Source organism: Scleropages formosus, chromosome 2, assembly GCF_900964775.1.
Source record: "Scleropages formosus chromosome 2, fSclFor1.1, whole genome shotgun sequence".
NCBI classification, from domain to species: Eukaryota; Metazoa; Chordata; class Actinopteri; order Osteoglossiformes; family Osteoglossidae; genus Scleropages; species Scleropages formosus.
Window position 1 is genome coordinate 1,330,296 of NC_041807.1, and position 27,480 is coordinate 1,357,775.

Sequence of the window (27,480 nt, forward strand, 5' to 3'; positions counted from 1 at the left end):
TGTCAGAAAATCGCTGGCGGAGTGTGGGAGGCCGTGTCTCGGAGCCGTTCTTTACAAGTGCAACTCGTTCTGAGGGCTTTGCGGGTCAGAACCCGCAGCCGACACTAGAGCGTGGTCCGACATACAGATTTGTCCAAACAGCGCTGAACGCCTGATCGCAGCCGAGCTGTCATACGGAGCGATGGAATAACACTACTATTAATTTATACTGATGATGATGATGATGATGATGACCTGGACCAGACAGAAGCCGGAGGTGAGTAGTAGTAGTAGTAGTAGTAGTAGTAATAATAATAATAATAATAATAATAATAATGCTGATAAGTACCGCGCCTCACGTCCCCCCCCCCCAATTTCTATGCCATTATGACTTATCACTCACTGTCTACTCTTCTGGCAGTTGTTCAAACATGAGTCACGACACTCTCTTAACATCGCGTTGTTGTCGAACAAGCGGAATGAATGTACATCATCATTGTGTCGTGATCCGCGTTGCGCGGCAAGTACATCCCTTCTCGGCTCGCTCGGTCAGACTCCGGAATCGCCGCGTGAATCAATGGCGCAAAACTGACATGGCGCGAGTTGCGCGGAGTGAAGTGCAGTCGGTGTCGGTGTCGAACTGTCCTCAGTCAGTTCAGTGTCGGTGTCCCGGCGTCTGCTGTTTTCCGTGTTCAAGAGCAGTTTTCTCGGCGTCCCATCGTCAGCGTTTTGTCCCTTACTAGTTAGCGCCAAAAAGTCCATGAATTATATATGATGATGTGCTGCGCTGTACGTTTCTTCCTCGGTCTCGGCTCGTTGGACAACCTTTCCTTTTCGGGGGGGGTCAGAACTCAGCTGTGTTTTTAACTCTCACACTTCGGGCAAGTTATGCTCGAGCCTAGTATGATAATATGTTTGGAAACGCATTGTGTGCGGGCGCGCGCGTGTGTGAGAGAAAGAGTTGTGAGGGAAAAAAAGGCGCCGTTTTTGCGCTGAGGCGAACGAGGTGGGCGACGGTGTGGTAAAACAGCACTTTTTACTGGGTCTCCTGCTGTTCCAGGTTCCCCCCCACACACACACACACCTACCCGGTGACACTGTAAGTGTAGTCAGTGACTTGAAGGAAGGAAAAGTGACTTTTTAACTGACTCTGCTGGAGAGACTGTGCTGCCTGTCCTCCTCCTCCTCCTCCTGTTCCCCATTTTTTACTTGTCCTCTCTTGTTTGTGAAGTTTTGCTTTTTAAAAGCAGCTTTCAGGTTTTGCATATTGGTGCAGCTTCGGTCAAGAACCAAATCAGTCTACTGTACATCCTGTTTTTCTTCTGGCGCAAGTTCGCTTCACTTTTGACACACTTCTGTTTATTCAGACACCTGCGGCTTCATCATATTTTTGTATGATTTTTGTTTTTTTCTTTTTTTGAAATTTGGAATATTACACGGAGCCCTTCCAGTACTGGACGTGGGCCCGAACCCTGTGCCATGGGTCTGGAGCACCAGTTCCAATAATGATCGCATTGCTTTGCGATGAGAACGCTCTCCTCCCTGGGGAACACATATCTTGTCATGGTTTCTGCTGCCTTTTCCTTCCCTTACTTTTTACACATTAAATGGTCACAGCCTTGAATATCCCCCCTAAAAAAAAAAAAAAAGAAAAAAATCAGGGTAAAAACTGCCTTGCATTTTTAATTCAGTCACCAATAAAAGAGTGACACAAACCACGCGCAAACAAAAAGCAGAACACACTTTCTGAAAGGCCTGCCGCTTAGGAAGACATACGGAAGCGTTTCTTCCTGAGCCCGCTCTCAACATTTGTTGCACGCCGTGTTAATGTTCTCTACATCGTTCAACCTTATAGCCCATGATTTTTTTTTTCTCCCCCCCCCCCCATAAGTGGAGAAAGAAACATGAAGACAAAGGTCAGGTAGGTGTAAGTCAAGCTGCAAAGTGAAAGTGGGTTCAGTAAAGCGCAAGAACCCTGCTGCGTGTCCGATTGTTTTCGAATGACTTGTCGCGATGGGGGTAAAGATGAGAAATGGTTGCTGAAGATACGTTGTTGTTACAAAACGCGTACACCTGTTTTTTCGCGCAGAGATTTGCGCCGAACACCCAGCGTTGCTCCTTCGTGTGGAAGGAGCCGTTTGCAGCCGAGCCGTTAATTTGCGTTAAACGCTGCAGTGGGAAGAAGTCGCCTTCTTGGTTGTTCGGAAAGAATTGCATTGTGTTAAAATCAGTGCTTTTTTCTCACCCCCTCAGGAAATACACATATTTTGCACATATTCTGACTAGGACATTGTGTGTCTTGTAAAATGATGAATACGTATTGGGTGAAGCTCACTCTATACATTTCAGCTGCATTTTCCAAACAGTTTCTCAGCACACATCACATCTGCAGCAGGGACGTTGTGTCATGATTTGAACGGTACCACTAAATCGAACCATTAGCCGGTTTGTAATGAGAACCGGGAAATTCTTAATAGTAACTCAGTGTCCTTCCTAGTGCTACAGTCACGTTTCAACTTGAATACAGCTTGGTGACTAGTTAGCATGTGAGCATGCAAGTCAATCCAGCAGGAATTGCTACTTGAACTCTTGAGGATATAATAATAATGGTTACAATAATAATCATCATGATCATCATCATAATAATCTTCTCTCACGGTATACAAAAAATGTTTTTGGGTAATATGGAACTATTTTTAAAAAAACATACTGTATTTCAATACTGTTCAATCTTGTTCAAAGCTATGGGTAAAGCAAATTAAATTTAAACACAGCGTGGGATAAATAGAATAAAAGATTACGTTTTCAGATTTCTATACTTAATGTTGCAAGTTCTGGAAGGAATCCTTTTGTAGTAACCTTGTGTAAGAGGCATGGTGTGAGAAACTGCAGAGAAATGTTCAGTTGTATAAGATGTACAGTATCCTGCAGTAGAATAAAACTGTGTTACAACCACAGAAAAATGTTTGAAATTCCCACCTCGTTGCAGCTCGTGCTTTGGCCCAATACACCGACGCTGTACAGCTATACTGTGACACACCAGGCATTTTTAAACACGGAAGGCAAATATCTTTGATAGTATGACTGAAAAGGTCCAATGTATTGTCCTTAACCTGTTTCTATGGCATTATACAGTTAGGTCTAATTATTAGTAATTATATAATAATAATTATTTCAGATTATACAATTTCTCTTCTTCTAATGAATTTTCATTCGTTACAGCTGGAGTTAAAGCTTTGCCCGTGCTGGGCACGCGAAAATAAAATGCTACAGAAACAATGCTATGTAATGTAGTTCATAAAATGTATATGCACAGAATATCCAGTGATTGCTGGATTTTCTCCAGTTTTGGAAAGGGGATTCTGATGAGCTCATGGTTGTGGGGGTGCAGCCCTCGTTGGCTACTCCCTCTGTCTGATTAGTCAGGAATGTTCTGGAACAGAACCTTAAGAGTTGCTTGGAATGGACCCACTCCCTGAAGAATGGAGATGTCAGTTCTTACTTCATACAGGGAACGCTGCCAGATGTGGGCTCTCTTTTTAAAAAAATGAATAATTAATATTTTTTGTCTTTACTCTGCCATTTGACCATTCCTGTTGGTGCACATTGACATGTTACTAGATAGATAGATAGCAATTGCGTTAATCGAAAGATGTTGTACTTACTGATCTGCTCTCTTTGTCCACCCAGAACCTGACCTGGCTGTAAATGAGTGGCCAGCACAATGGCCCCTGGGGTCTACTGCTTGCCAAATATGTGGGAGGGTGGGGTCCAGCAGGTGAAGATGGACTTCCTCCTCCCAACAGGGATCTACTTGAGCTTTGGTGTGTCAGGCAATGACACCATCGGGGCCATCAAAAAGGTAACATCTGGTTTTTAATATGTACGCAGAGGGTATTTTAAAGGAAACATTGGGGACTTGGTGGGCTCAACTGGACATCTCCTTCTCAGCATATGTTGACACATTGAAGTGTCACTGCAGCCAAAGCTGCATCAGCTCGAGACCTTTTTTGCTGTTCCCATAGCCTCAAAATGAACTGGCTTCATGCCACAGCACTGTTGCACTGATATCCAAATTCTGTCCCAGGAATCATTTGATTTCACCAGTGTCATTCCTGTACCCCAGTGTGCATTTTGGTGGTTGTCAACGGAGGGGTTTCACCGGGAATTTCCAGGGCAGCAAGATTAACAATTCAGACGTAAACTAGTCGAGATATCTACGATTTTGTTTGTCTGGGTTTGTGATTTAGAAAATACATTTTTCCCCTGAATCGAACTTCATCGAAGTGTGTTACTGTTTGCACATCGCGCAATGTGAGATTTTGTGCTCGTTCTGACTGCCGAACGTTGCATCTTTGATAATTTGCGAAATGCAGACTTTGTGGAGGAACGCAAAGAACGAGCCGCTCTTCTTCGCACTGAGTGACCCCGACGCATACGTGTTCACGTGCATCAACCACACAGCGGAGCAGGAGGAGCTGGAGGACGAGCAGCGGAGGCTGTGCGATGTCCGTCCTATGATGCCCATCCTGAGGCTTGTGGCGCGAGAGGGCGACCGTGTCGAAAAGCTCATCACCTCCCAGATAAGCCTACTGATCGGCAAAGGTCTGTTTAGTCCCTCGGCAGCTGATAGCATCATGTTTTCTCTTGAAAGTAGTTGTGTGATCTTTTATGGCTGCGGGTAGGGTAAAGGCCTGTGATTAAGGACTTGTTGACAGGAGGAGTCCTGCTGTAGTACCTTTCAGCAAGGTGCTTAAGCCAAATGTCTCCAGCAGAATATACAGTATCATTGTGTGAAATTGTTAGCTGTTCTGGAGAAAAGCTTTGGCGAAGGATAACAATTAATTACTGCAACAGCAATTGCACTAATAATGATACAGTGACGATAGTGTTCTTATTTGTCAGGAGTACATGAGTTTGACACCATGAAGAACCATGAGGTCAACGAGTTCCGTACCAAGATGAGGACCTTTTGTGAGGAGTTGGCGATGGATCGTCAGCGGTTGCCATGGCAGAAGTGGATAGAGTACAGTTTCCCATGTGATCTGGAGCCTTGCGCCCTGCTGTCCCACAGTGGAAACTTAAGGAATCGCGCATCCAAAAAAATCATAGTCAACGTGAAGTTTGAAGCGAGTGATGTAAGTTACTTTATTTAACATCATGCGACCTGATCAATTAATTGTAAAGCCATGAATGGAAGAACTGTGTATGTTCCTGGGGACAGGCGTCAGTGACATCTAGTTTTACTGTGGTTATGAATTTAATGTTCCTCTAGGAAAGCTTCACACTCCAGGTGGAGCCTCAGGAAGTCCCGTTGACCCTGATGAAAAGTGCGCTAAAGAAAAAGGCAACTGTCTTCCGACCAATGAAGCAAGAGAAACCAGAGGACTACGCCTTGCAGGTTAATGGAAGATGGGAATTTATTTATGGGAATTTCCCCCTCTGTCAATTTAAAGTGAGTAAACAACAATAAAAGGCTTCTGTGCACACTGTTGCTTCGGTTCTCCATCACATGCTTTGTTTGCCTATGTTCTTTCATTCCAGGTCTCTCTAGTCCACAAGCTGTTGATGACACAAAAATTATATTCACCAATGAAACTTGTGCCTATGACTCGGATATTGACTTTCAGGGTTAAACTGCATTGTTTCCAGCAGAACAAATAAATGTGCTGTTTTATTCTCCCGAAAGTCTTACTTGGCTTTAGTGTAGCTGTATTCTGCCGCGATTTTATAGAGTCAAAATAATGTCCTCATGTTGGCAAGCTGGGTTACCGGTTTTTAGTTCCCCGTTTAAGATTACCTTCTACTCACTTTATGGCATCTGGTTGATACAAATGTACTTGACTAGGTAAAATTTGATGGATAGATTCTTTTTTGAAGCCTATTTTGTTTGGTGAGGTGTATCAGCTGGCTGTGCTGAACATCACAGATGTTAGCAGGTAACATGTAACTTCACTTAAGGAGATGCAGGTCTGTGGCAACACCCCTAATTTTAATTTACTTTTTCCCCAGTACATTTTTAACTGCTTGCACAGTGGAGTTACCCCACACCTTACAATGGTCCACTATTCCACTATCACGAAGTACCAGGAGGAACAAGGAGGGATAAGCAGGGAGATTTCCAAGAATCGGAGCTCCTCCAAACCTCCCCCACTACCCTTAAAGAAGGTAAGAGAACAGCTTCTATGAGAACAGGACCGTTCAATGAAAGGAATTACTGAAGGGATAATGTTTGGCATTTAACTCTGTTCTCTTACCAGATGTACTGATGACCTTGGATGTAGAATCAGATGCGCTCACTCTGGTTTATTCGTTTTCATACTGAGAGAAGGAATTTGTGAATGCGCGCTAACTTTTTCTGCAGATGTACAAATATCTGTTATCACAAGGAATTTCGAACACGATGGAGATCAGCAACACACCGCAGACGGTGTTGATGAGATCTCGCTATAAATCTTGCCCAATACATATACAGAAGCATGAGGAAAAATACCACTACTGTGCCAGTTTTACTCTCCTCTGAAGGAGGAATATTTGTTAAACACTGTTCATCCATGAACATTAATTGCATGGAAGAATTTTCTAAGGTTGCTGTGGTAAGTGTGAAGTGACGACATGGGGGGGGGGACACTGGCACTACAGGCCTTGTGGTTTCCAAAACAGCTGTCTTTATTAACAGCTGGAAAGTGGAACAGCGTCCCTTTAAGGGCCGCTGTACACTGGTCGCGTGGCGGTTAGAGCTGTTGCCTTTAGACCCAAAGGTCGCAGGTTCATACGTCACCTACAGTGTCCCTTTAAGCAACACAAGAAAACAAAAAGTAGGGACAAAAAGAAAAAAAACTCCTGACTCTGAATTCACCCATGTCCCTAGGACTTACAATGTTAAGCTACTTTATAGTTATTTACCCATTCATACAGTAGGGTTATTTTACTGGAGTAGTTTTGGGGTAAATACCTCCGCCTGTAGTACTCTTAAGCAAGGTGAGATTCGAACCTGGGACTTTTGGGTCTAAAGGCAACAGCGTCAACCACTGTAGTACCAATTGTCCCCGTTAGATGATAGTTTGCCCAGGGCCAGCTGTATTTAGCACTCAAGGTCCTTCTGTATCTGACTTTCATCTTATTGAAAATTTGGCAAATGGATGGATATGGTCACCGTGACCTGAGTGCACTCTTCTATAACGGCCGACTGTTGCTCGTGTATATGTTAATTTGACAATGTGTGTATCACTGTTTAGGGTGTGAATTTAGGATGTGTACACTGCGTTTCATGCAGTTCTAAGGTCCTTATGGCTAGTTTCCAAAGATTAGCCAGAATTTGTAATTGTAAAGTAACTATATATACCCCTGAATCAATGCTGAAAACAATTGGAAGGGCTTAAAATTTTATATTAGTATTAATAATTGTAACAAAACTAATTAATTTTAACGAAATAAGATTACATGAGTGAATTATTTGCCACCCGTTTCCAAGCAGCAGACCATGTCCTCGCTGTGGTCCATCCAGGATGCGTTCTCTATCCACCTGATGCACGGCAGCCGAGTGAACGCCGATGAAGGGATGAAGGTGAGTCTCCTACATCTAGTTACAAATGCTACAATTTGTTTACTGATATCATGTCTTCAGTGGACGATGTGGGAAAAGGCAGATTTTCAAATAATGTGGTCATGTGACTCTGACCACGTATTTCCCATAATTCATCTGAAGCGGTTTAGTGAAACTTCGCAAAACAGGAAATGGGGAGGAACTGGGCTTTCACGCCTCACTCTGGGGCCTTGATTCTTAGAAAAGGGCAGAATTTTCGACACCAGTTCTCTTTTTGACTAACCCTTTTTTTGCGGTTTAGAAACTAAGCGGAAGATAAAAATGGGTTTGGCTTGGGTGGGGGGGTGAAATTCATCAGTAGTGCTAAGGGGGAGGGTCTTGAATGTTTATATAAATGGACAGCAGGAAGTTATGAGAGAGTTTTTACGTTAAGGTTCTCTCTACAGCCTGATAAGACGTTTCCTTACACGATTGTCGATAATGATGAGCAGGCTAAATAATTTTAGGAGATATTGTAAAACTGAATTTATTTAAATTTGATTTAACAACTGTGTCAATATGGGATGGAGCACACAATGTACTGTATATGTATATGCAGTTATGTAAGGGGCAACAGGTTCTTTGGTATTCAGAGCTGTTACCTTTCAGCCAAAGGACTGGGGTTTGAATCCCCACTTCTGCTGTAGTACCCTTGATCAAGATACTTACCCTGAATATCTCCAGTAAAAAAATACTCATCTGTATTAATGGGGAAATAATTGTGAATAGCTTAATGTTGAAAACCAGGCCAGCCTTCATTTTACTTCCAGCTTCATATAATTAAGAACACATCAAAATTAATGGAAGTTTGAATTATGAAAGACAAACTCGGGTATAAAACTGTGGAAATTCACATATGAAGTAGTTGAGGGACATCTGAGGGGGGGAAGAAAGGCATCATATCTGAAACACGCCGATGATGTGAAAGACGTTGGTGGTTATCATACGCAATATGCGCTTTGTCCCTCAGCTGGTGGTCCAGGCTGGTCTTTTCCATGGCAGTGAGCTCCTGTGTAAAGTGGTGACCAGCAGTGAAGTCAATGTCTGCTCAGAGCCAGTGTGGGATCAGAAGCTAGAGTTTGACATCAACGTGTGTGACCTGCCACGCATGACCCGCCTCTGTTTCGCTCTGTATGCTGTAATTGAGAAGAGCAAGAAACCACGCTCCACAAAGAAGAAGAACAAGAAGGCCGTGAGTTAATAAATGGTTGTCACACAAATCGAATGAAAATACAGTGAATGAGTTGCATCAGTACGGTGTTAATCTTAAGTAGTTGCATGCAATAACAGTTTGGAATCAAGAATAAAAACATGGACCACTTTGGTGTTGCGGGACATTCGTGAACCATCTAACCTGTTGAATGCACTCCATTACCTAAACATTACATTCACATTTATTTATTTAGCTGACACTTTTCTCCAGAGTGATATACATGTATTACAATCTAGTATTTTCGCTGACACCTTTGTCCAAGGAGACTTGCAGGGCCAGAATCGCTGAACTCCCTACAATCATTCTCCTATTTATACACCATAGCACTGTAACTCACATACGCACACTACGTTCAGTTTAGAGTCCCCAATTCACCTAAAACATATGCCTTCACACTGGGAGGAAACAGGAGCACCCAGAGGAAACGCACACAAATATAGGGAGAACAAGCAAACCCCGCACAGACTGAGCGGAGATCAAACCCATGTCCGAATATACCGCCTGTGAGAAGCCAGTGCTACCCAGTGCTCCATCGTGTTGCAGCTACAGTTAACTACTGTTCAGAAATGTCTGTGCCAGTGCAAATAGAGGAACCCGTAATTCCGTCACCGCAGTAAATAGCTCTCCTGCCTCACAGCGCCTGGGTGGTGTGAGAGAACGTGGGTTTGATTCCCACTCAGTCTGGTGGACTTCCCTGTGTCTGCATCGATTTCCTCTGGGTGCTCTGGTTTCCTGCCACAATCCAAGGACATGTAGTTCAGGTAGATTGTTGACACTAAATTGCCCTTAGTATGTGAATGGGTTGAGTGTGTGCGTGTGTGCGTGCATGCGTGGCTTTGACTTGTTACGAGTGTTTGCATCTTCAGCCAAGGGATTTATTTGTTCATACTATTTGCCTTCATAGTTTGCTGTAAATGGCTCCTCTTGAGTGAGCACAGTGTAGTTTTGGACCTGAGAATGCTAGTGAAGTAGGAAAAAGCTGAGTTAAAATAATAGGGCATTATTATTCTTTTCCCCACCACCACGGGTATTCGATGACTAATTAGATTCTGTTTAACTTGAGCTGACACTGAAATGAACTGCTCAGCTCAGCATGATTTGAATTGTACATTTTGTTCAGTCCGCAGCTCAATGAAGGTTGAACCATCAGAATAACTGGAAGAAAACCCAGCAGGCACAGCATTGTACGATTCTACACTGGTGTCTGTAAGAAACAAAGATGGACAGATACATTAAAATATTAGCACATCAAATAAAAAAATGATTGTCCTCATAAATGGTACCATAAAATATTTTTCATAACAAAGTGGGTGAGTTCAGTACTCCTGGTGCTGGCGACTCCTCCTCTGTGTGTACTGGGTTTTCATTCAGATCAGCTGTTCCCTTTTTAATTTGTTTGTGAAGAATATTGATAATTGTTGTCTTGGAGGTCCAAGAGCCTGTAGTAGCGGAGCAAAGCGTTCTCGATTTTCGTATTTCGGGCATATTTTTTTTAGTTGTTCGTTTCGTGTGGCATGTTGTTTTGAACTTTAGTGCTTTGCCTTTAAAGGAAAATCGGTTAGTTTTTAAAGAGAAACAACTGAGTCAGTTAAATGCATTCATCCTGAAAGTAGACGAAAAGGTTTGCAAGGCTAATTTGCATATGATTTCTGTCACAACAGGATTGTCCTTTGTCTTGGGTGAACACTATGGTGTTTGATTACAAAGACCAGCTAAAGACGGGGGAATATTATCTATCCACCTGGCCATCAGTTCCAGGTAATTCACTTGGGCTTGAAAAGATGTTTCAAGCAAACAAGATGAGCATGAGCACAAATGCAAACCAAAATAGTTATCTTTCTGTAGTATTACCACATCATAGTGTTTTCTTTTGTTACATGGGCATGTGGTTAAGACAAGTCCATTGTGTTCAGTATCAAAGTTGCACTGTAAACCAATGGAGAAATGTAATGGCTCCATGGTCTACTGCACTGACAGATGATAAGACTGACCTGCTGAATCCAATGGGTACCGTGGAGATCAACCCCAACACTGACAGCGCGGCGGGGCTTCTTATTCGCTTCCAAAATGTACGCCCTCATCCTATCTACTATCCTTCCCTTGACAAGGTTAGTTGGACCGTTCGCTCTTTGAACTGTCGTAACTGAAGTTAAACTCAGAATCTGGAAACTTCCTGAATGTATCCTTGCTATTTTATTGGAGAGTATTTCCATTATTAAGTAATATTAACGTATTAAGTGCTCACTTAGTATTCAAAATGTCAGGTGTGTGGACAGCAGGTAGTGCAGTGGTTAGAGCTGCTGCCTTTGGACCCAAAAGGTCCCAGGTTCGATCCCTGTGTCCAGTACAGTACCCTTGAGCAAGGTACTTACCCTAGAATTGCTCCAGTAAAAATTACCCAGCTGTATAAATGGGCAAAGAATTGTAGGTAGATTAACATTGTAAGATGCTTTGGAGAAAAGCATCAGCTAAATGAATAAATGTGCATGTCAATTATTTAAATTTGGAATTGTTGTATGTATTGACTGACTTGTTGAGTCTATGTATAAAAAGTTACTACAAATTAGAGATTTGCCTTATTCATCATTACATGATATCATGCACATTTAAAAGGAACAGCATTACACACATCAGGAATTCACTTTTTTATTTAAGGGATATTTATTTTTTAGCTCATTGAAAGTTTGGAGAATAAAATATAAATTGTCAATGTTTTTCTGACCACAGTATCAGCAACTACCAATTTTTCTGATTGTCTTTTCCTGTAGGATATTTACGTGAAATGAGAGGGTCTCCTTATGCCTTTGTACCTTTTTTTTTTTCTGAATTTCCAATTATTCGTTAGGCCTGATAAATATAAGTAAGGCCATTTGAAAATAATTGTACTGGTTTGCACAGTACAATCAGTATTATTATTTCAACTCTTAGTGCATTAAACTGATTCTGATTTGAGCTCAGTTTGACACACTTTAACACTGTTTGTTTTACTGTGAAGCATTTTGCAGTACTGTTGTTATATGTAAAAAACACAATGAATCATTTTTTGTGTCCTCCTGTAAAAGCAATACAATGTGGTTATGCAAGTAACAAGCAAGGGCGTTATTTAGAAAGCGTAGATAATGAATACCTTTTAATTTGGTATGTGCAAGTTTTGGGTCAGCAGTTGTTATAAGTGTGTCTGATATTAAACTAAAAATGTTAATGGTGATTGCAAAAATAACCACAGTATTCATCTCTAGCCCGAATGTTACAATTTCTTCGATTATTATTGCATGGAAATATTTATTTGTATAATGTTCCGGATACTTTCAGTGACAAACATGCATCTGCATTTTTATCTCCCAGATTAATGACTTCATGATAAATGGAAAAAAGTCCGTAGCCACAAAGGAGGAGGTAAGGTGTTTGTGTTGACGGTCTGCCATAACACCACGTACTTTGAGCTGGTCAATGAAACAAAGCGATTTTAAACATTTTATGCACATTCATAAAGCTAAAAGACAGCATTTTTAACAACAAATGGCTTTGCCAAATGGCCAATAAAAGTAGCAGACAGTACAACGTAGTATGAAAAGAGAAGTTGGGAAACCAGAGAACATATTAGGTAGAATTACATTTTTCCATTTTATATTTTTCTACAAATGTACAATCTTTTGTACAAAAATCCTTTCTAGCAGTCCCAAGCTATCGCTACATTCTATAAGATGTGCAGAAACACAGACTCTCAGTTTTGGAGGAGTTACGAAAAACACATTAAAATCCTTCTTAGACTGAGCACGTTACACCTTTTATTAAGCGTTTAAAAGCTAGCAAGATGGTTTTTTTCCATGTATTCAAAACTAATTTGGATATACATTCCTTTGCAGCACTTGAAAGTGAGTGAGATCGTGGAAAATAAGAACTACACTGAATTCTTTGAGGATGACAAGGAGATACTGTGGAAGTTGCGCTATGAGGTGCGAGAAAAGTACTCGGAGAGTCTATCCAAACTATTGCTCATCACTAAGTGGAACAAACACGAGGATGTGGCACAGGTGCGTCCCCATCTGTCACACTTCGCTTGTCTTTCTGCTTGTATTAATTGGTAATTTGCTAGAACAACTTGCCCTGTTTTAAAACCTCTCTTGTTTTTTGTTGTTAGTCACGTGTTTGAAAGAGATCACAGCTTGTGCTAGTTTTTAATAATAATAATAATAAAAAATAACAGAAATATTCCATTTATTTTTAGAGTGCTCTAAATAAGATAGTTGGCTATATACTAGATTAATACATTATCCATGCAGTTATTAAAGCTATAAGTAAACCTACTGGCCACGGAGGAAAGGAGCAAAAACTCTCAACTGAAAGTCGAAGGAGGAAAGAAGCCTCTGGGGGTCCAAGTGCCAGTGGCTGCCCACCCCTCCTGGGGATTCTAGATTAAAAACAACTTCAGTCAATTTACAAGTGATAATAATGCACACACACATTTTCTGAACCGCTTGTCCCTTATGGGGTCGCGAGGACCTGGAGCCTAACCCGGCAACTCAGGGCGTAAGGTTGGAGGGAGAGGGGACACACCCAGGACGGGACACCAGTCCGTCGCAAGGCACCCCAAATGGGACTCGAACCCCAGACCCACCGGAGAGCAGGACCCGGTCCAACCCACTGCGCCATCGAGCCCCCCGTGATAATAATATTGTAGTTGAATAATAACATTGAAGATAATAATAATAAATAAAATTAAAAAATTATGGAAATTACGAGAAAATCCAACTTTACAAGTTAAATGTAATGGACTACTGTTGACTCAAAACAATTTTAAGCAACTCTGTTCCACCTTTAGTATATTGTGTTTATATCGTATTGAACAAGACAAGAAAACAATACAAGAAGAAAAAAATAAAAAACTGGAAAATGAACATTTGTAACACGATGAGCTTGTGTACTTCTGGGAAAGAGAAATAAGAGTATAATATTAAAGAGCTGTCAAACAGGCAAAGTTCATTCCTTGTTCTGTTTAATTTTCCCATTTAAATTGGATGGTGACATTTTCTTCTCTCTCTCTCTCTCTCTCAGATGGTTAGTCTCCTCCAGAAGTGGCCAGACCTCCCAGCACTTCATGCCTTGGAGCTGCTGGACTACAGCTTCCCTGACCGCAATGTCCGCTCCTTTACCATAAGGTGTCTGAGAAAGCTCAGGTATCGAAATTTCTGCTCTGTGGTGTAAATAATGTCATCATGTGTACCTTGTTTGGCCTTGATTGTTAATAAAGGAAGCTTTCACTGAAATGGTGGTTAGCAAGACACACTTGAGTTTGATGTGTCCTGGTTCATGACTTAGACTGTGGACTTTAGGTTCTTATTCATAACTGTTGTAGAAGTAAAAGGTGTGGAAGTAGGAGGTGCTTTGCCTAAGTACTCCAGCAAACCAAGAAAATAAGAAATGATAGAGCTGTTCAGAGTGTCTGGTTTGTAGGCATGGGAACTAATATATTAGTGCCTTTTCCAACAACATTAGTCTTGGGTTCAGATCTCTAAATGACAAAATAAATGGCAAGTGGCCTTTTTTTCTGTGTGGATGCGCAGTAGGAGAAGTGTATAAATCAGTGAGCCACACAGCTGGAGTACCTGGGCTTTTCCATTGACTCAACAATAGAAAGAGGCCACTTATCGTGGTGTTTACCATTGGTGATACAGACCTAAGGAAGTTATTACTCCTCTAGCCCTTGAGCTGGTCCAACATGGTATCTGGAAGGTATTTTTATGTATAAAGCTAAAATCCACAAGTCCACGAACAGAGTATAAATCACACTTGTTCGCACCTTCATATTCCATGCATGATACAGTATTTTTTCACTGCTACAGTTTGTCTGTTCATGACTGGTTCTTCGGTGACTATTTTTTTTAACATAAGAAAAAAACTGACAAAATGGCTGGTTAATCAGCAGAATGAAACCCAAATTGTTAAATAACTTCATTTAGCGATTTTAAGTTATTCCAAAACATACAACTCATCGATAAGGGCGGCAAAGCTGTTGTAACAAGTAGCACTCTTGTCTCACAGGTGTGTGTGAGAACATGGGTTTGATCCCTGTGCACTCCTTGTGGAGTTTGTGTTAAATGATGAGGGTTGATGCCAGGAAGGGCATCCAGTTGCAAAATCTCTGCTTTTACCACACCTGGCAGTCTGGCTCATCCTAGAAAAGGTGCCATAGAACTGAAAAGTAGTCATAGATACAACTTAAAGATGACAAACAAGCACACACACACGCCGTCTGAAACCGCTTGTCCCAAACGGGGTTGCGGTGAACCGGAGCACATCGTGGCAACACAGGTCACAGGAGTGAGTGGGGGGGGTGCTCGAGCCCCAGACCCACCAGAGAATGGGCACAGGCCAAACCTGTCTCTCTACCATGCCCCCGATAACAAACACCTTTTTTGGAAATGTAGTATTAGAAGGAATTTGCATTCTTTTCCTCAGTCTCCTCTTTCTCATTATCATCATCAGTAAGTTTTCTCCTCAGTGGTAGGATATTGGGTGAAGTATTAAAAGTTGTAAAAAAAAAAAAAAAAAAAAATGGAAAGACTAGTCAGTTGCATGACCCAGCCCCCTTTCCCCATTACTCTGGTCATGCATGGATGAACTGTATTTGAAAAAGCTTTTTGCATATAATAAGGTTGCAATAACATACATCTATGTTACATATGTTAACAGGCAGGCATGCGGATGTTGTCATAGCGGTTACACATGAAACTCCAAATTCATACACCCGCTAAAGAAACACGGCACTTCACACCGCACTGACTAACTGGGTTCATTACCATGTAACTGTTGGGTTTATGGTCACTTGCTGGATCACAAACATGAAGTTTTAACCTCAACAACAGCCAAGTGCTAGAATCAAAGGCTAGAATCTGAAATAACCTTTATCTCTTACTGTTCCTGTGTTCTGTTTTTTTCTGCTGTGAAGAGTAGTTATTTATTTATCTATTCATTTACTTACATTTTTTTGTGTGCTATTTGTTTACATTTGCAAATGAAATGGTTAAAGTACTGTTTTCACTTTTGAGCTGTATACACTCAATTGTCTCACTGTGACCTTTAGGAAGTGTCATCATGTTCTAAGCTTTTATTTCTCATTTGTTTGCAGCGACGATGAACTTTTCCAGTACTTGTTACAACTGGTTCAAGTCCTGAAGTACGAATCCTACTTGGACTGTGACTTGACAAAGTTCCTCTTAGAAAGAGCTCTCTCCAATAAGAAGATCGGACACTTTTTGTTTTGGCATCTCAGGTATATCCGTAATAAAAAGTGTTCAGATAACACATGGTTATAATCTGGTTTATAAAGTAATAGCGGATTTTGAGCAGCCTGCCTGTCAAAGAATAGAGTTGACCCTTGAACAACATGGGTTTGAACTGCACAGATCCACTTATATGTGGCTTTTTTCAATAAATATATTGGAAAAATTTTTGGACATTTGCAGCAATTTGAAAAAACTTGCAGACGAACTGTGTAGCCTAGAAATATCGAAAAAATTAAGAAAAAGTTAGGTATGTGCTGAATGCATAAAATATATGTAGCTACTAGTCTCTTTTATTATTCACTTCTATAAAATATGCATGTAATACATATAACATCTACAGTGTTCTGTATCATGTAAGACAGTATTGATGTAGGTACTGATAGACGATTCATCTTGTAAACAGATGATGTAAACCTACAGTATCAAATACAGTACAGTAAATGTATTTTCTATTTTCTTATGTTCTTTCCTCTACCATACTTTATTGTAAGAGTACAGTATATAATACATATAACATACAAAATATGTGTTAGTCGACTGTTTGTTTTATCAGTAAGGCTTCCCCTCAACAGTAGGCTGTTAGTAGTTAAGTTTTTGGGGAGTCAGAAGTTATACGCGGATTTTCGACCGCGCTGGGGGTCTGCGCTCCTAACCCCCGCGTCGTTCAAGGGTCAACTGTACTTTGAAAAATGAACATTCTTTAAAAACTAACCGTTCAACGCAGATCTTGTCAATAGTTAATTAAACTGTGATCTCCGCAGGTCAGAAATGCACGTGCCATCTGTAAATCTGCGCTTTGGTCTCATTCTTGAGGCCTACTGCCGAGGCAGCATTTACCACATGAAGACTTTAATGAAGCAGGTGAGAACTGGGCCTGGGATCATGTCGTTTTCTCCTGCAAAGACATTTGTTTGTCTGGCTGGCCCCATGGAGTCGACTCGGTGACTCATGGTTGAACCGTATTGAAAGTATTGCATGCGCAAGTCTGCCAGAAAAGTGGTGGTGCCAGCTTGCCTGCAGAATTAATTTGGACAGAGCAACTGCAGCCTGTCCTTCTTAACGTAAATGTTTGTGCTCTATTCTAATGTTATAGTCTGTTGAGGGAAAATGTTACATTACTAAATAATTTAGTCAATAAATGAATTTGACTAATTAGGCTGCTTATGATACAGGTTAAGAAAATATTTGTGTTTAGTGAGTCTACCGTGTTGGTACTAATATTGCACATTTTTATTGCGATTAAGCCTTCTGCATGTTACCTCAGTTTGTTAAAACTGTGATAATAGTTAAAACTATTGCTTGGTTAAAACTATGAATGTGAAAAGAGAGCATTCCAGGTCATTATGGTATTGCTGAGTCCTGACTCATGAATTAGTTCAGTATTTCTAAAAGAGCATTGGCAAAATTTGTCTAGATATTAAAGATATGGACATAATGTAGTTGTCATTCAAAATGGAACAAAATTTTGCTTATTCATTTTGTGTATGTATCATTCTTAGTTTTTAGTAACCTCTAGACATGTGAAAAGACAACTCTTCACACAAGATGCCTTTCTTAATTTCATTAACTTCAGTTAACGTCATTCACAAAAAAATCCCCTTCTGTGAAACTGCAGCATGATTCTTTGAGAAAATTTCAAGAAGTGTCTTATGTTCATGTTTGCGCATGTATTTTTGATACCCTGTTTCAGAACATTTTTGCTTAAAAAAAAAAAAAAAAAAAAGAAAAAATCCTATGGAATGAATACAGTGAAAATGAATGCTAAGGCATTATTTTCACAAATTTTGTGCTTTTCAATCCATTGGAAATATGCTTTTTTTTTTTTTTTTTTTTTTTTTTTTTGGCTGATAGTAGTTTTACCAGTTTTTTTCTTGCTAAAATATTTTACGATTGTTATGATAAGTCACAAGTTGACAAAATGTGAGGCTGATATATGCGATACGTGTTATTCCGTGAAGCTGTTTTTCTGATATGGCTTTCCTTTTAATATTCAAGAACGAAGCTCTTAACAAGATGAAGTCCCTGAACGACTTCGTGAAGTCAGCCTCTCAGAAGGGCACTCGAACACAAACCACAGGAGAAATGAAGAAGTGCATCAAGCAGGAGACCTTCATGGAGGCGCTGTCTGACCTGCTGTCGCCCCTCAACCCAAGCCTCATACTCTCTGAGATCTGGTGCGCGTCTCTTCTTCCTCTCCTAAAACGTTATTCCAAATATGGCATTGTAGTTCAGCTTTTGTAAAAGCACAAGCTCCAGAGTATAGTTTCATCATCAGAGTGAAGAAATAAACAGAGTTCATGGTGGAGTGTCACCAAGTGGTGGCATTAAGAATTTTGGGAAACCCCAAGCTTAACTGTAGAACGATAAGTCCTCTTGTGTTCCTCTTACATGTAGGAAATGAGGATGAGATCTCAAGTACCTGTATGACAGTACAGTCAGTATGACTAATGTGGCACTGATTTTGATCAGATTGTAGAATGACATATGTGAAAGCACAACTGTTTTTGTGGTATAGCTTGATCTAAAGATAAGAAATGTTCTTTGCTCATATTTGGAGCTGAACATTTTGGCGAGCTTTCCCATATATATTTGCAGACAAGAGGCTGTTTGTTGAAGCAATTATATTTCATGTGGTGCAGTGCAGTACTAGAGGTGTTTACTAATTTAATTTTCATCACATATTGACGTGTAGATGGATTTAAAGATTGTGAAAGACCCAGCAACTTTGAGAGAGATTGTAAGACTTTCAGTTTGGTCAGTTTGACAGCTGGTAGTGTAGTAGTTAAAACTGTTACCTTTGTACCCAAAGGTTGTAGGTTCAAATCCCAACACTAGCTGTAGTATCCTTGAACAAGGTACTTATTCTAAATTGCTCAAGTAAAATTGCCCAGCTTCATAAATAGGTAAATAATTATACACTGCTTCGGAAAAAAGCATCAGGTAAATGTTCAAGTTTAAACTGTACTAGAGCAAATGTAATTTTTCCAAAATGATCATGACATAACGCAATGGGTTGCGAATGTTACATAGTGCAGCGCATAGCCTTTTAAGTTTGACATTAAATGCTGCTGCACCACTGCCTCCTGATAATCCTGTAATCATTTGCTTTTTATTTAATGAGCAATCACTGGAGCTGCGTTTTTTTTTTTTTTTTTTTTTTTTTTTTTAAATTCAGCTGACTAATCCGTACGGGGGGCGCGGTGGCGCAGTGGGTTGGACCGGGTCCTGCTCTCTGGTGGGTCTGGGGTTCGAGTCCCGCTTGGGGTGCTTTGTGGCGGACTGGCGTCCCGTCCTGGGTGTGTCCCCTCCCCTTCTGGCCTTACGCCCTGTGTTACCGGGTAGGCTCCGGTTCCCCGCGACCCTGTATGGGACAAGCTGTTCCGAAAAAATGTGTGACTAATCCGTGCCATCTCTCTGTTGTTATAAATATGACTCCATGCATATACCATGCTCTTTTTAAATAAGTTCTTGTCATGCAAAGTTGGCTATATCCCACCTGGTTACTGAATTACTAAAATTAACCTGAGTTCAAGAGGTTCAGTGCGAAGCTATAGTTCTGCATCCTATATGGTCACCGCTTTGGATTTGGGCAGTTTTGCTTTGACCATCATCTTTATTATGTTGTAAAGATCAGCTTTGTTCCTCAGTCCAGACAGATGTAAGTACATGGATTCTAAGATGAAGCCCCTCTGGTTGGTGTACAAGAATGAGAAGGTGCAAGGGGACCCACTGGGCATTATCTTCAAGAATGGAGATGGTAAGAGAAACATTTATATTTATCTGACACTTTAGAGAAAAGTGATTTACAATTATTTACTCATTTACAGTGTACAGCTGGGTAATTTTACTGGAGTAGTTTAGTTGGGGTACTACAACTGGAGGGGGCATTTGAACCTGCAACTTTTGGGTTCAAAGGCAGCAGCTCTGACCGCGATGCTACCAGCTGCCATTTTAGAAACAGATATCCTTATTTTCACCAGAAGTTTGCATGTTAATTTTTTTCATGCACATGTCCTGAACAGAGGAGTCTCACTACCCTCTAGAGTATCTCCACCGCTGTTAAAGTACTTTGTGGCTTTAAAAAGTGCTTTTAAAAAAGTAAAAATATACATATTTTACCATGATGGACTGGCATCCCATCCAGGGTGCACTCTGACTTGCCTTGCACCCTGGGTATTTGGGATAGACCTTCTGGCTACTGTAACCTTCACATGGACAAGCAGTTAATGATAGTCAGTTAATGAGTGAAAAATACATATTTAACATGCATTTTCTTTTAAGTCGGTATTGTATTCCTTTTCTTGTAACTTAGATCTTCGGCAAGACATGCTGACTCTCCAGATGATACAGTTAATGGAAATTCTTTGGAAGAAAGAAGGACTTGATCTGAGGTGAGTGTTATCTTGGTGATCAGAGAAACTTTTCATACATTGAATCTGTCACTATTTTCAGTATCCTTCAACATGGCATATGGACCAGAGTAAGTTAGATCCTAGTTCTGACTTTGAAGGTTTAATTTATAGGATGATTCCATATGGCTGCCTCTCGACTGGGAACAAGACGGGTCTGATTGAGGTTGTGAAGAACTCGGACACCATTGCCAACATTCAGCGCAACAACAGCAACAGTGCTGCCACCGCGGCCTTCAACAAGGATGCCCTACTTAACTGGCTCAAGTCCAAGAACCCAGGGTGAGTGTCAATACATTTACATGTATTCATTTAGCAGACGCTTTTCTCCAAAGCGACGTACATTTCATAGAAAATACAATGTGTGCGTCACATTAGGAGAAAGAGAGAAATCGATGCAGACGCGTGATTCTTAAGTGCAATTAGTTTTTCTTTCCACCATATGAACCAATGTTCACACACAAGTAGCTGCATAAAACTTTATCAGAATATCGACAATTCCCAGTCACCTTCCTAGCATTGTTTTTTTGGTGATGCATATAAACATTTATGTTACATTACAGAAGTAGCTGTGTAAAGGTTTATCCGAGCATTATCTTGCAGTTATAGTGCATGAACATTTACACCTTACATGAACTTAAGAGATGATTGGCGAAGTGAGTTTGGAAGAGATGAGTTTTAAGACCCTTTCTAAATGTGGACAGAGATTCAGCAGTTCAGAGTGAGAGGGGGAGGTCATTCCACCACAACGGAGCCAGAGCCGAGAACCTCCGTGTTTTACCTTTCGTGTGTGGGACCACCAAGCAGGCAGTACCTGCCCAGAGCTAACTTCAGTCCCAGATTCAGTTCCTTCCTTTCATTCACTTTGGACACACTAAGACATATCTATCAGTAGTTTTTTTTTTTTTTTTTTTTTTTTTTTTTTTTTTTTAAAAAAACATGGGTTCATGTCTTTGTTTTTTTTTTTTTTTTTTAGGTGATCGCCAAGTGATCTGTTTGTTTTGCTTTTTCATTTTATTATTATGATTAAAAGTTTTGTAGTAGAGCGATATTGGCACGTACAGCAGGATCAAAGCTCTAATAAATATGACGATAGATGCAAGATCGTTGCAACCCAGTGCAATACAGTCAGTAGTACATTGTCAAGTATGTTAAATGATTTATCCTATTGGGTCATAATAAGGCAGAGCATTGTTGGTAAGAAAGTCCAGTTAGTATTTATGTTTATCTAGCGGTAAAACTACTAATTGGCAGCTGACTTTTTTTTCGAATTAGGCTTGTGTAACTTTGAAAAAAATCCTGAAGTGCTACATCTTTTAAATCACATCATGGATCTTCATGTGCAGTGACCAAACAAGTGGAGCTGACTGAATAAGTGCCTCTCAGGGGGAATGCCACAGTTAGAGTTAGTACAAAGTGAAAGTACTCTGTTTTCTCCATATTTGTGAGCTTTCACCTTAAGCACAACAGTGACCACTGTAGGAACGACTTAGTACCAGTTTGTTGCCAATCCGTGACAAAGCCTGCAAGTCAAACTGTTGACTGATTGTCTTCTGTCCCCCTTTTTATAGGGATAAACTGGAACAAGCTATTGAGGAATTTACTCTGTCCTGTGCTGGCTACTGTGTAGCCACTTACGTTTTGGGAATTGGAGACCGTCATAGCGACAATATCATGATCAGGGAAAACGGCCAGGTGAGATTACCTTCAGTTTTTAGTTTTTTTTCCCCCCCCATTTGCATTTAGTAGGTCTGCATTGTAAGTCAAGTGATGTTTTTTATATTACTTGGATTTATAGTTTAATGTAGATTTTAACTTTGTGAAAGGAGAGTATATAACAACTGTCAGTGAAGTAATGTGCTCAGAAAATAAATATGGACTTATTGTTTTATATGGTGAAATTTTGTGCACGATGAATGTGAATCACAGAACAAAAAGCACTTTAGTAAATGATCAGCGTTCCTATAGGGCGTCAAAATAGTGATCTTCTTACTTTGTTTTGCTTCTGTCTGCTCCAGCTGTTCCACATTGACTTTGGACACTTTCTCGGCAACTTCAAAAGCAAGTTTGGGATCAACAGAGAACGGGTTCCATTCATTCTGACCTACGATTTTGTCCATGTTATTCAGCAAGGGAGAACCAACAACAGTGAGAAGTTTGAAAGGTAATGCACAGCTTTGATTATATGTCCACTGTCTTAACCAGTACAGCTCCTACTATATCACTATTTTTTCTTAGAACTTCATATGGCTCAATCAGAAATACAGGGATATGGTGAACTGCTCAATAGTGTTGATAGTCCTCTTGCATAGTTTTCACTTGTAGTGAATACATTTCTATTTGTATCTATTTCGTAAAAGTATGCTAGGAGTTGTCACACTTAGTATCTTTAAATTTAACCTTACCGGTTTATCCTTAGAGATCCTGTCAATAGGTACAGTGGTACATAACTGAATTGTTTATATCTATAGAGTTGCATAACCATTGTCAAAATTTTAAGCCTCTGTGTAACATTGCTAGGCTCTTTAGAACTCTAAATGAATATTTGACATGTGTAGAGCCAAATTAGCTTGAACAGTAACACAGTGCTTTTCAGGTTATTGATGTGGCCTCTTTATGGGGAATGAGCATCATGTTTAGTTTTCAAACAGCCTGAATTCACATACAGTCATTTACTGTCTGTTGCCGGCTTGAAATGGCAACCATTAAATCTACTGTAGATCTGGCTTTAACTGTCACTTGTCAATAATTTGAAATATTCCTAAATTGCAGCCTGGAATTCCGGTTTCCCATTTTATCTTGTTTGCCTTATAATCTTATATATAGATATATTTTATATATATATATGTTAATGTCAACGGAACTGTTTCAAATTACACAGTCATATTCAAATTTCATTCAAAGCAAGTAATATAATGTGTACATTATGATTTGAATCTTTAAAGTGCTTTTAAGATGCTATTTGTAAATATATCAAAATTATATCCTGAAATTAGTATCAATGCACTGCAGTTTGTATTTGTAAACTGAATACTTTATAGTGTAAAATGAAATTATGCTTGACATCTGATTTTAACATGTTAATTGCGACACAATTTGGAAACTTCAGAATGTAACATCTCATCTAAAAATCTCAAAAGGCAAAATAAACTTCATAAATGAGCAAAAGTGACAAAACTCACAAATGCCTACCACTATTTATTACGCCTTAGCAAGAGTATTGATAAGTTAGTTATGAGTGTGTGAGTGACACAGAGAGAGTGTGTTCCACTGATGTATGGATGAGTGACCCATTGTAAGTAGTGTATCTAGCAGTGAATAAGGTGTGTGGGCTGATAACACTACATAGTATCCATTGTAAATTGCTTTGGAGAAAAGCGTCTGCTAAGTGAATAAATGTAAATGTAAATGAGTGGTGGGAGACTCAAAAACAGTTACACAAGAGAAACATTTTTTACTTGATAGAGTACAATGTTTCAGATGCGAAGTTGCTGACTTGTGTTAAAATTGTGACAATTTGATCCACAAGCTTGTATACAAGAATTGCCATTTTTGAATGTAATTTTATTTTCTAGTTGACAGATGACTACGCCTAGAATTGTTTAGTAATGTGGTACATTAGCTTCAGTAAGAATGTGTTAAATATTTATGGCTCTGACTACCTTGAAGTCACGCCTGTATGTGTTTTATCCGCAGGTTTCGGGAATACTGTGAACAGGCTTACAAGATTCTCTGTCGCAATGGGACCTTGTTTGTAAATTTGTTTGCCCTAATGAGAGCTGCAGGACTCCCAGAGCTCAGTTCCTCCAAAGACATCCAGTACTTAAAGGTAAATCTCGGATGAAATTTAGCAGTTAGCATGCAATGCCTTGCAAAAGTGTTCTGACTTTTGACCAGTTTTCATTTTACCGAATCACAGATGGTACATTGAAAATGTTTCCCATGTGATATTGTATCTCAGAGCAGTGAAACTCAAAATGAATTAATTCAAAGTGACATTGCTTTTATGCAAGAAAATATTTTTAAGAAGAGCAAAGGAAACTCTAAATGTTCAAGTATTCGTACATTGATATTTGGTAGAGCCAACTTTTTCTGAAATTTTGGGGGGTAGGCATACAATACTGCTCCAATAATATTTTTACAGTAAGACTATAACACCTTTGCACCTTGTTTTTGAGTGATTCTGGCCTGTTCTTTATGATAGTTTTGCTTGGGCTGTTTAGGCTAGTTGGATGATACTTGTGGACCACAATTTCACAGATTCTTGACGATACTGGCAGGACACTGATTGGGCCACATTGGCCTTTTTTGTCTTGAGCCATTCTAAAGTAATTTTGGCCTTATTCTTGGGATCTTTGCCATGTTGAAAGGTGAACTTTCTCCCTCAAACTGAATCAGGTTCTTTTGTAGTATTTCCCTGTATTTTGCTCCCTCCATACTTTCTTCTGCTTTAGAAGTTGTCCAGTCCCTCCTGATGAAAAGCAGTCCCCCAGTATCATGCTGCTACCAACATACTTCACTGTAGGGGTGGTGTTTCTTGAGACACAAGCATTGTTGTCTTACAGGCTTTCGGTAAAAAGGTGTTTTTTTTTTTCAGTGTCACATGACCACAAAACCTTTTTCCACATTACAGCTGAGTCACTCTCTTGCTTTCTGGCAAACTGCAGATGTGCTTTTAGATTTACTTTTTCAGCAGTGACCTTTTTCATGTCATCCTCCCAAATGCAAACTTAAAACTCCCCATACCTCGACAAAAAGCATCCCTGCAATGGTGACACATGACAGCTTTCAGTGTTTTGAAATAAAACATCCCAAATAATACAATTTCCATGTATTGTCGTTTGTGATTCTGTAGAAGAGAAAACTGGGTCTGAATACTTTTGCAAGGCCCTGTCCATACTGCCCAAAGATATGCATCACTGTAGACTATAAATTTACTCAACAGTTTAGCATGCAATAAAGAAGGAAAGCCATGTTTTCCTTACACTGTCAGTGCTGCTCACTGTATATCCATCTGTTCATTCGCAGGACTCATTGGCTTTGGGAAAGTCAGAGGAGGAGGCCTTGAAGAATTTTAAAGTCAAATTTAATGAAGCTCTACGTGAGAGCTGGAAAACCAAAGTGAACTGGATGGTCCACAGTGTTTCCAAAGACAACAGATGAAGAACTTTTTGTGCCTGTACTGAGTGTGGATGGGTATCGAAGACTACACCCAGTTCTCGTGATCCTGGTGCAGGAAATGTATCTTATTGATGCTGATAAAAAGGGCTGTTTCCTTGTCTTTTCTGTGTTGTATGTTCATATTTTTAAACCACTTTAATTCATGTTTGGTGAATGTTTACACTGGCACTGTAATACTGGTTGATTATGATGTCACATAATTTAATGAGAATACATTAAGTGACAAAGGATGCAGTGGAATATCGGTGCCAGCAATAGCCTGTTGACTTAAAAGAAAAAACAACACTTGTGGTGTTACACATTGTTTACATCCGTTATGGATGAAGTCAGTGAATATGTATTTATTGGTTTTTTTATGTTGATTGTGTTTTTTAAATAACGTTATTTCCATTTACATTTTCTATTTAAGATTCTCAAGATGGTAAAGTTTTTTTTTAAATACCTAGAGCAGCAGTGGTTATAGGAGTTTGCACCACAATATGACAGGAAAGGTTTTTTAAATCTAATATAAAGACATTTTTACCAAAGGAACTGTTGAAACTTTTGTATGAAGTGTTACATTAATGATCCTCTATCCAGAGGTGTAAAAGTTATGCATGATTTATATGCAGATGGTCAATTCCCTAGACTAAAGACATTGAAAATAAGGTTTAAAAATAGAGTATAAATTGTAGCTCTTTGTGAATCAAGTCATTTACTGTAAAAATTATTGTACTGCTTTGTTATTCTGTGTGCCTAAATGACAGTTTTTGTATGACAAACTTTGGAAAATAGTCTATATTAAGCACTGTATATCCCAATCACAGAAGAATGAAAAGTCTGAACAATTGAATATTAATTTTACAATTAATCAACCAGAATTGATAAGGCAATGATCATATTTCAGATGTTCTGAATAGGTCCCAACTAGAAGTATTTTTGTTTACGTGCACCTTTGTATGGTCCGGGACAATATGTGCATATGTGTGTAAATTAACAGTGAATTTGGTGAACTTCATCAGGAGGATAAACTAAGTTGAGCCTGTTCAAATGTACGTTTTTCAGTTTTCTGACACATAAAATGTTATTGCAAATAGTGCTGAAATTGTCATTTGAAAAACAAATGTAAAAGTATACACAGTGTTTTCCGCTGTCCTAAAAGTCAGGTGTTTTAAGATTTATAGGTTGGTTAAATGACTAAAAGTATGTGTGTGCACACGTGTTTGTCTACTATCCAGTTTTTCAGTGAAACTTCAAGGGTGACACTGTGTATTTCCAAGGCCACTTACGGAAAAAAACTAAGCAGGAAATGTCTTTCTACGAAGAGCCAAAGTATCCATTTTGGGCCAAAATAAGATGATTTTTGACATCCAAATTTTATGTTGTCTTCAATATAAATATCATTAGATCTAGCTTTTAATGATATTTCACCTAATGATGTATCATATTTAGCCACATCCAGACTGTCTGTTTTATTGGATTAAGCCAATATATATGAAAACTTGACAAAACATTTTAAAATTTTTCTGAAGTAGCTTGAATACAGCACTGAGCATAAAGCTTCAGTATTAATATTTCATGCAAGTTTTGATGTTCCTTTGCAACTTTGTATTGGATAAGAGGATCTAGATCTATCACCACCATGTAAGAGCCAGCTGTCAATGAAGAGTGATGTTTACCATGCCTGTGCCATAGCCTGCCTTAAAGCTCAGTTTGTAATGTGTAAAAGTCCTTTTTGTACATTTAAATGTAGAAAGTATTTGACTGTCACTGAAAGGAGCGTATGTCCTTTGCTTCTGTAAAAAAAAAAATGTAAATGAAGTTCAAATAAAACCATATTTTAAGTAC

General features: G+C 39.6%; 1 protein-coding gene across 2 annotated transcripts; it reads left to right on the plus strand.

Moving 5' to 3' along the window:
• The first annotated feature begins 215 nt into the window (after positions 1-215).
• pik3cd (phosphatidylinositol-4,5-bisphosphate 3-kinase, catalytic subunit delta) lies at positions 216-27,408 on the plus strand. 2 transcript variants are annotated; one of them, XM_018751351.2, is made up of 23 exons: positions 216-256; positions 3,670-3,841; positions 4,356-4,584; positions 4,885-5,117; positions 5,255-5,434; positions 5,992-6,147; positions 7,454-7,546; positions 8,535-8,756; positions 10,439-10,535; positions 10,755-10,885; positions 12,123-12,173; positions 12,644-12,811; positions 13,833-13,954; positions 15,907-16,050; positions 16,825-16,924; positions 18,059-18,237; positions 19,711-19,820; positions 20,376-20,454; positions 20,587-20,754; positions 22,044-22,167; positions 22,491-22,636; positions 24,169-24,301; positions 25,501-27,408. In XM_018751351.2, the coding sequence occupies exons 2-23, from the start codon at positions 3,704-3,706 to the stop codon at positions 25,633-25,635; spliced, it is 3,138 nt and encodes a 1,045-aa protein (XP_018606867.1). In that variant the 5' UTR covers positions 216-256; positions 3,670-3,703; the 3' UTR covers positions 25,636-27,408. The 2 variants fall into 2 exon arrangements, with proteins under 2 accessions (XP_018606867.1, XP_018606869.1); XM_018751353.2 differs by having other exon boundaries at positions 7,457-7,546.
• Positions 27,409-27,480: the final 72 nt, after the last annotated feature.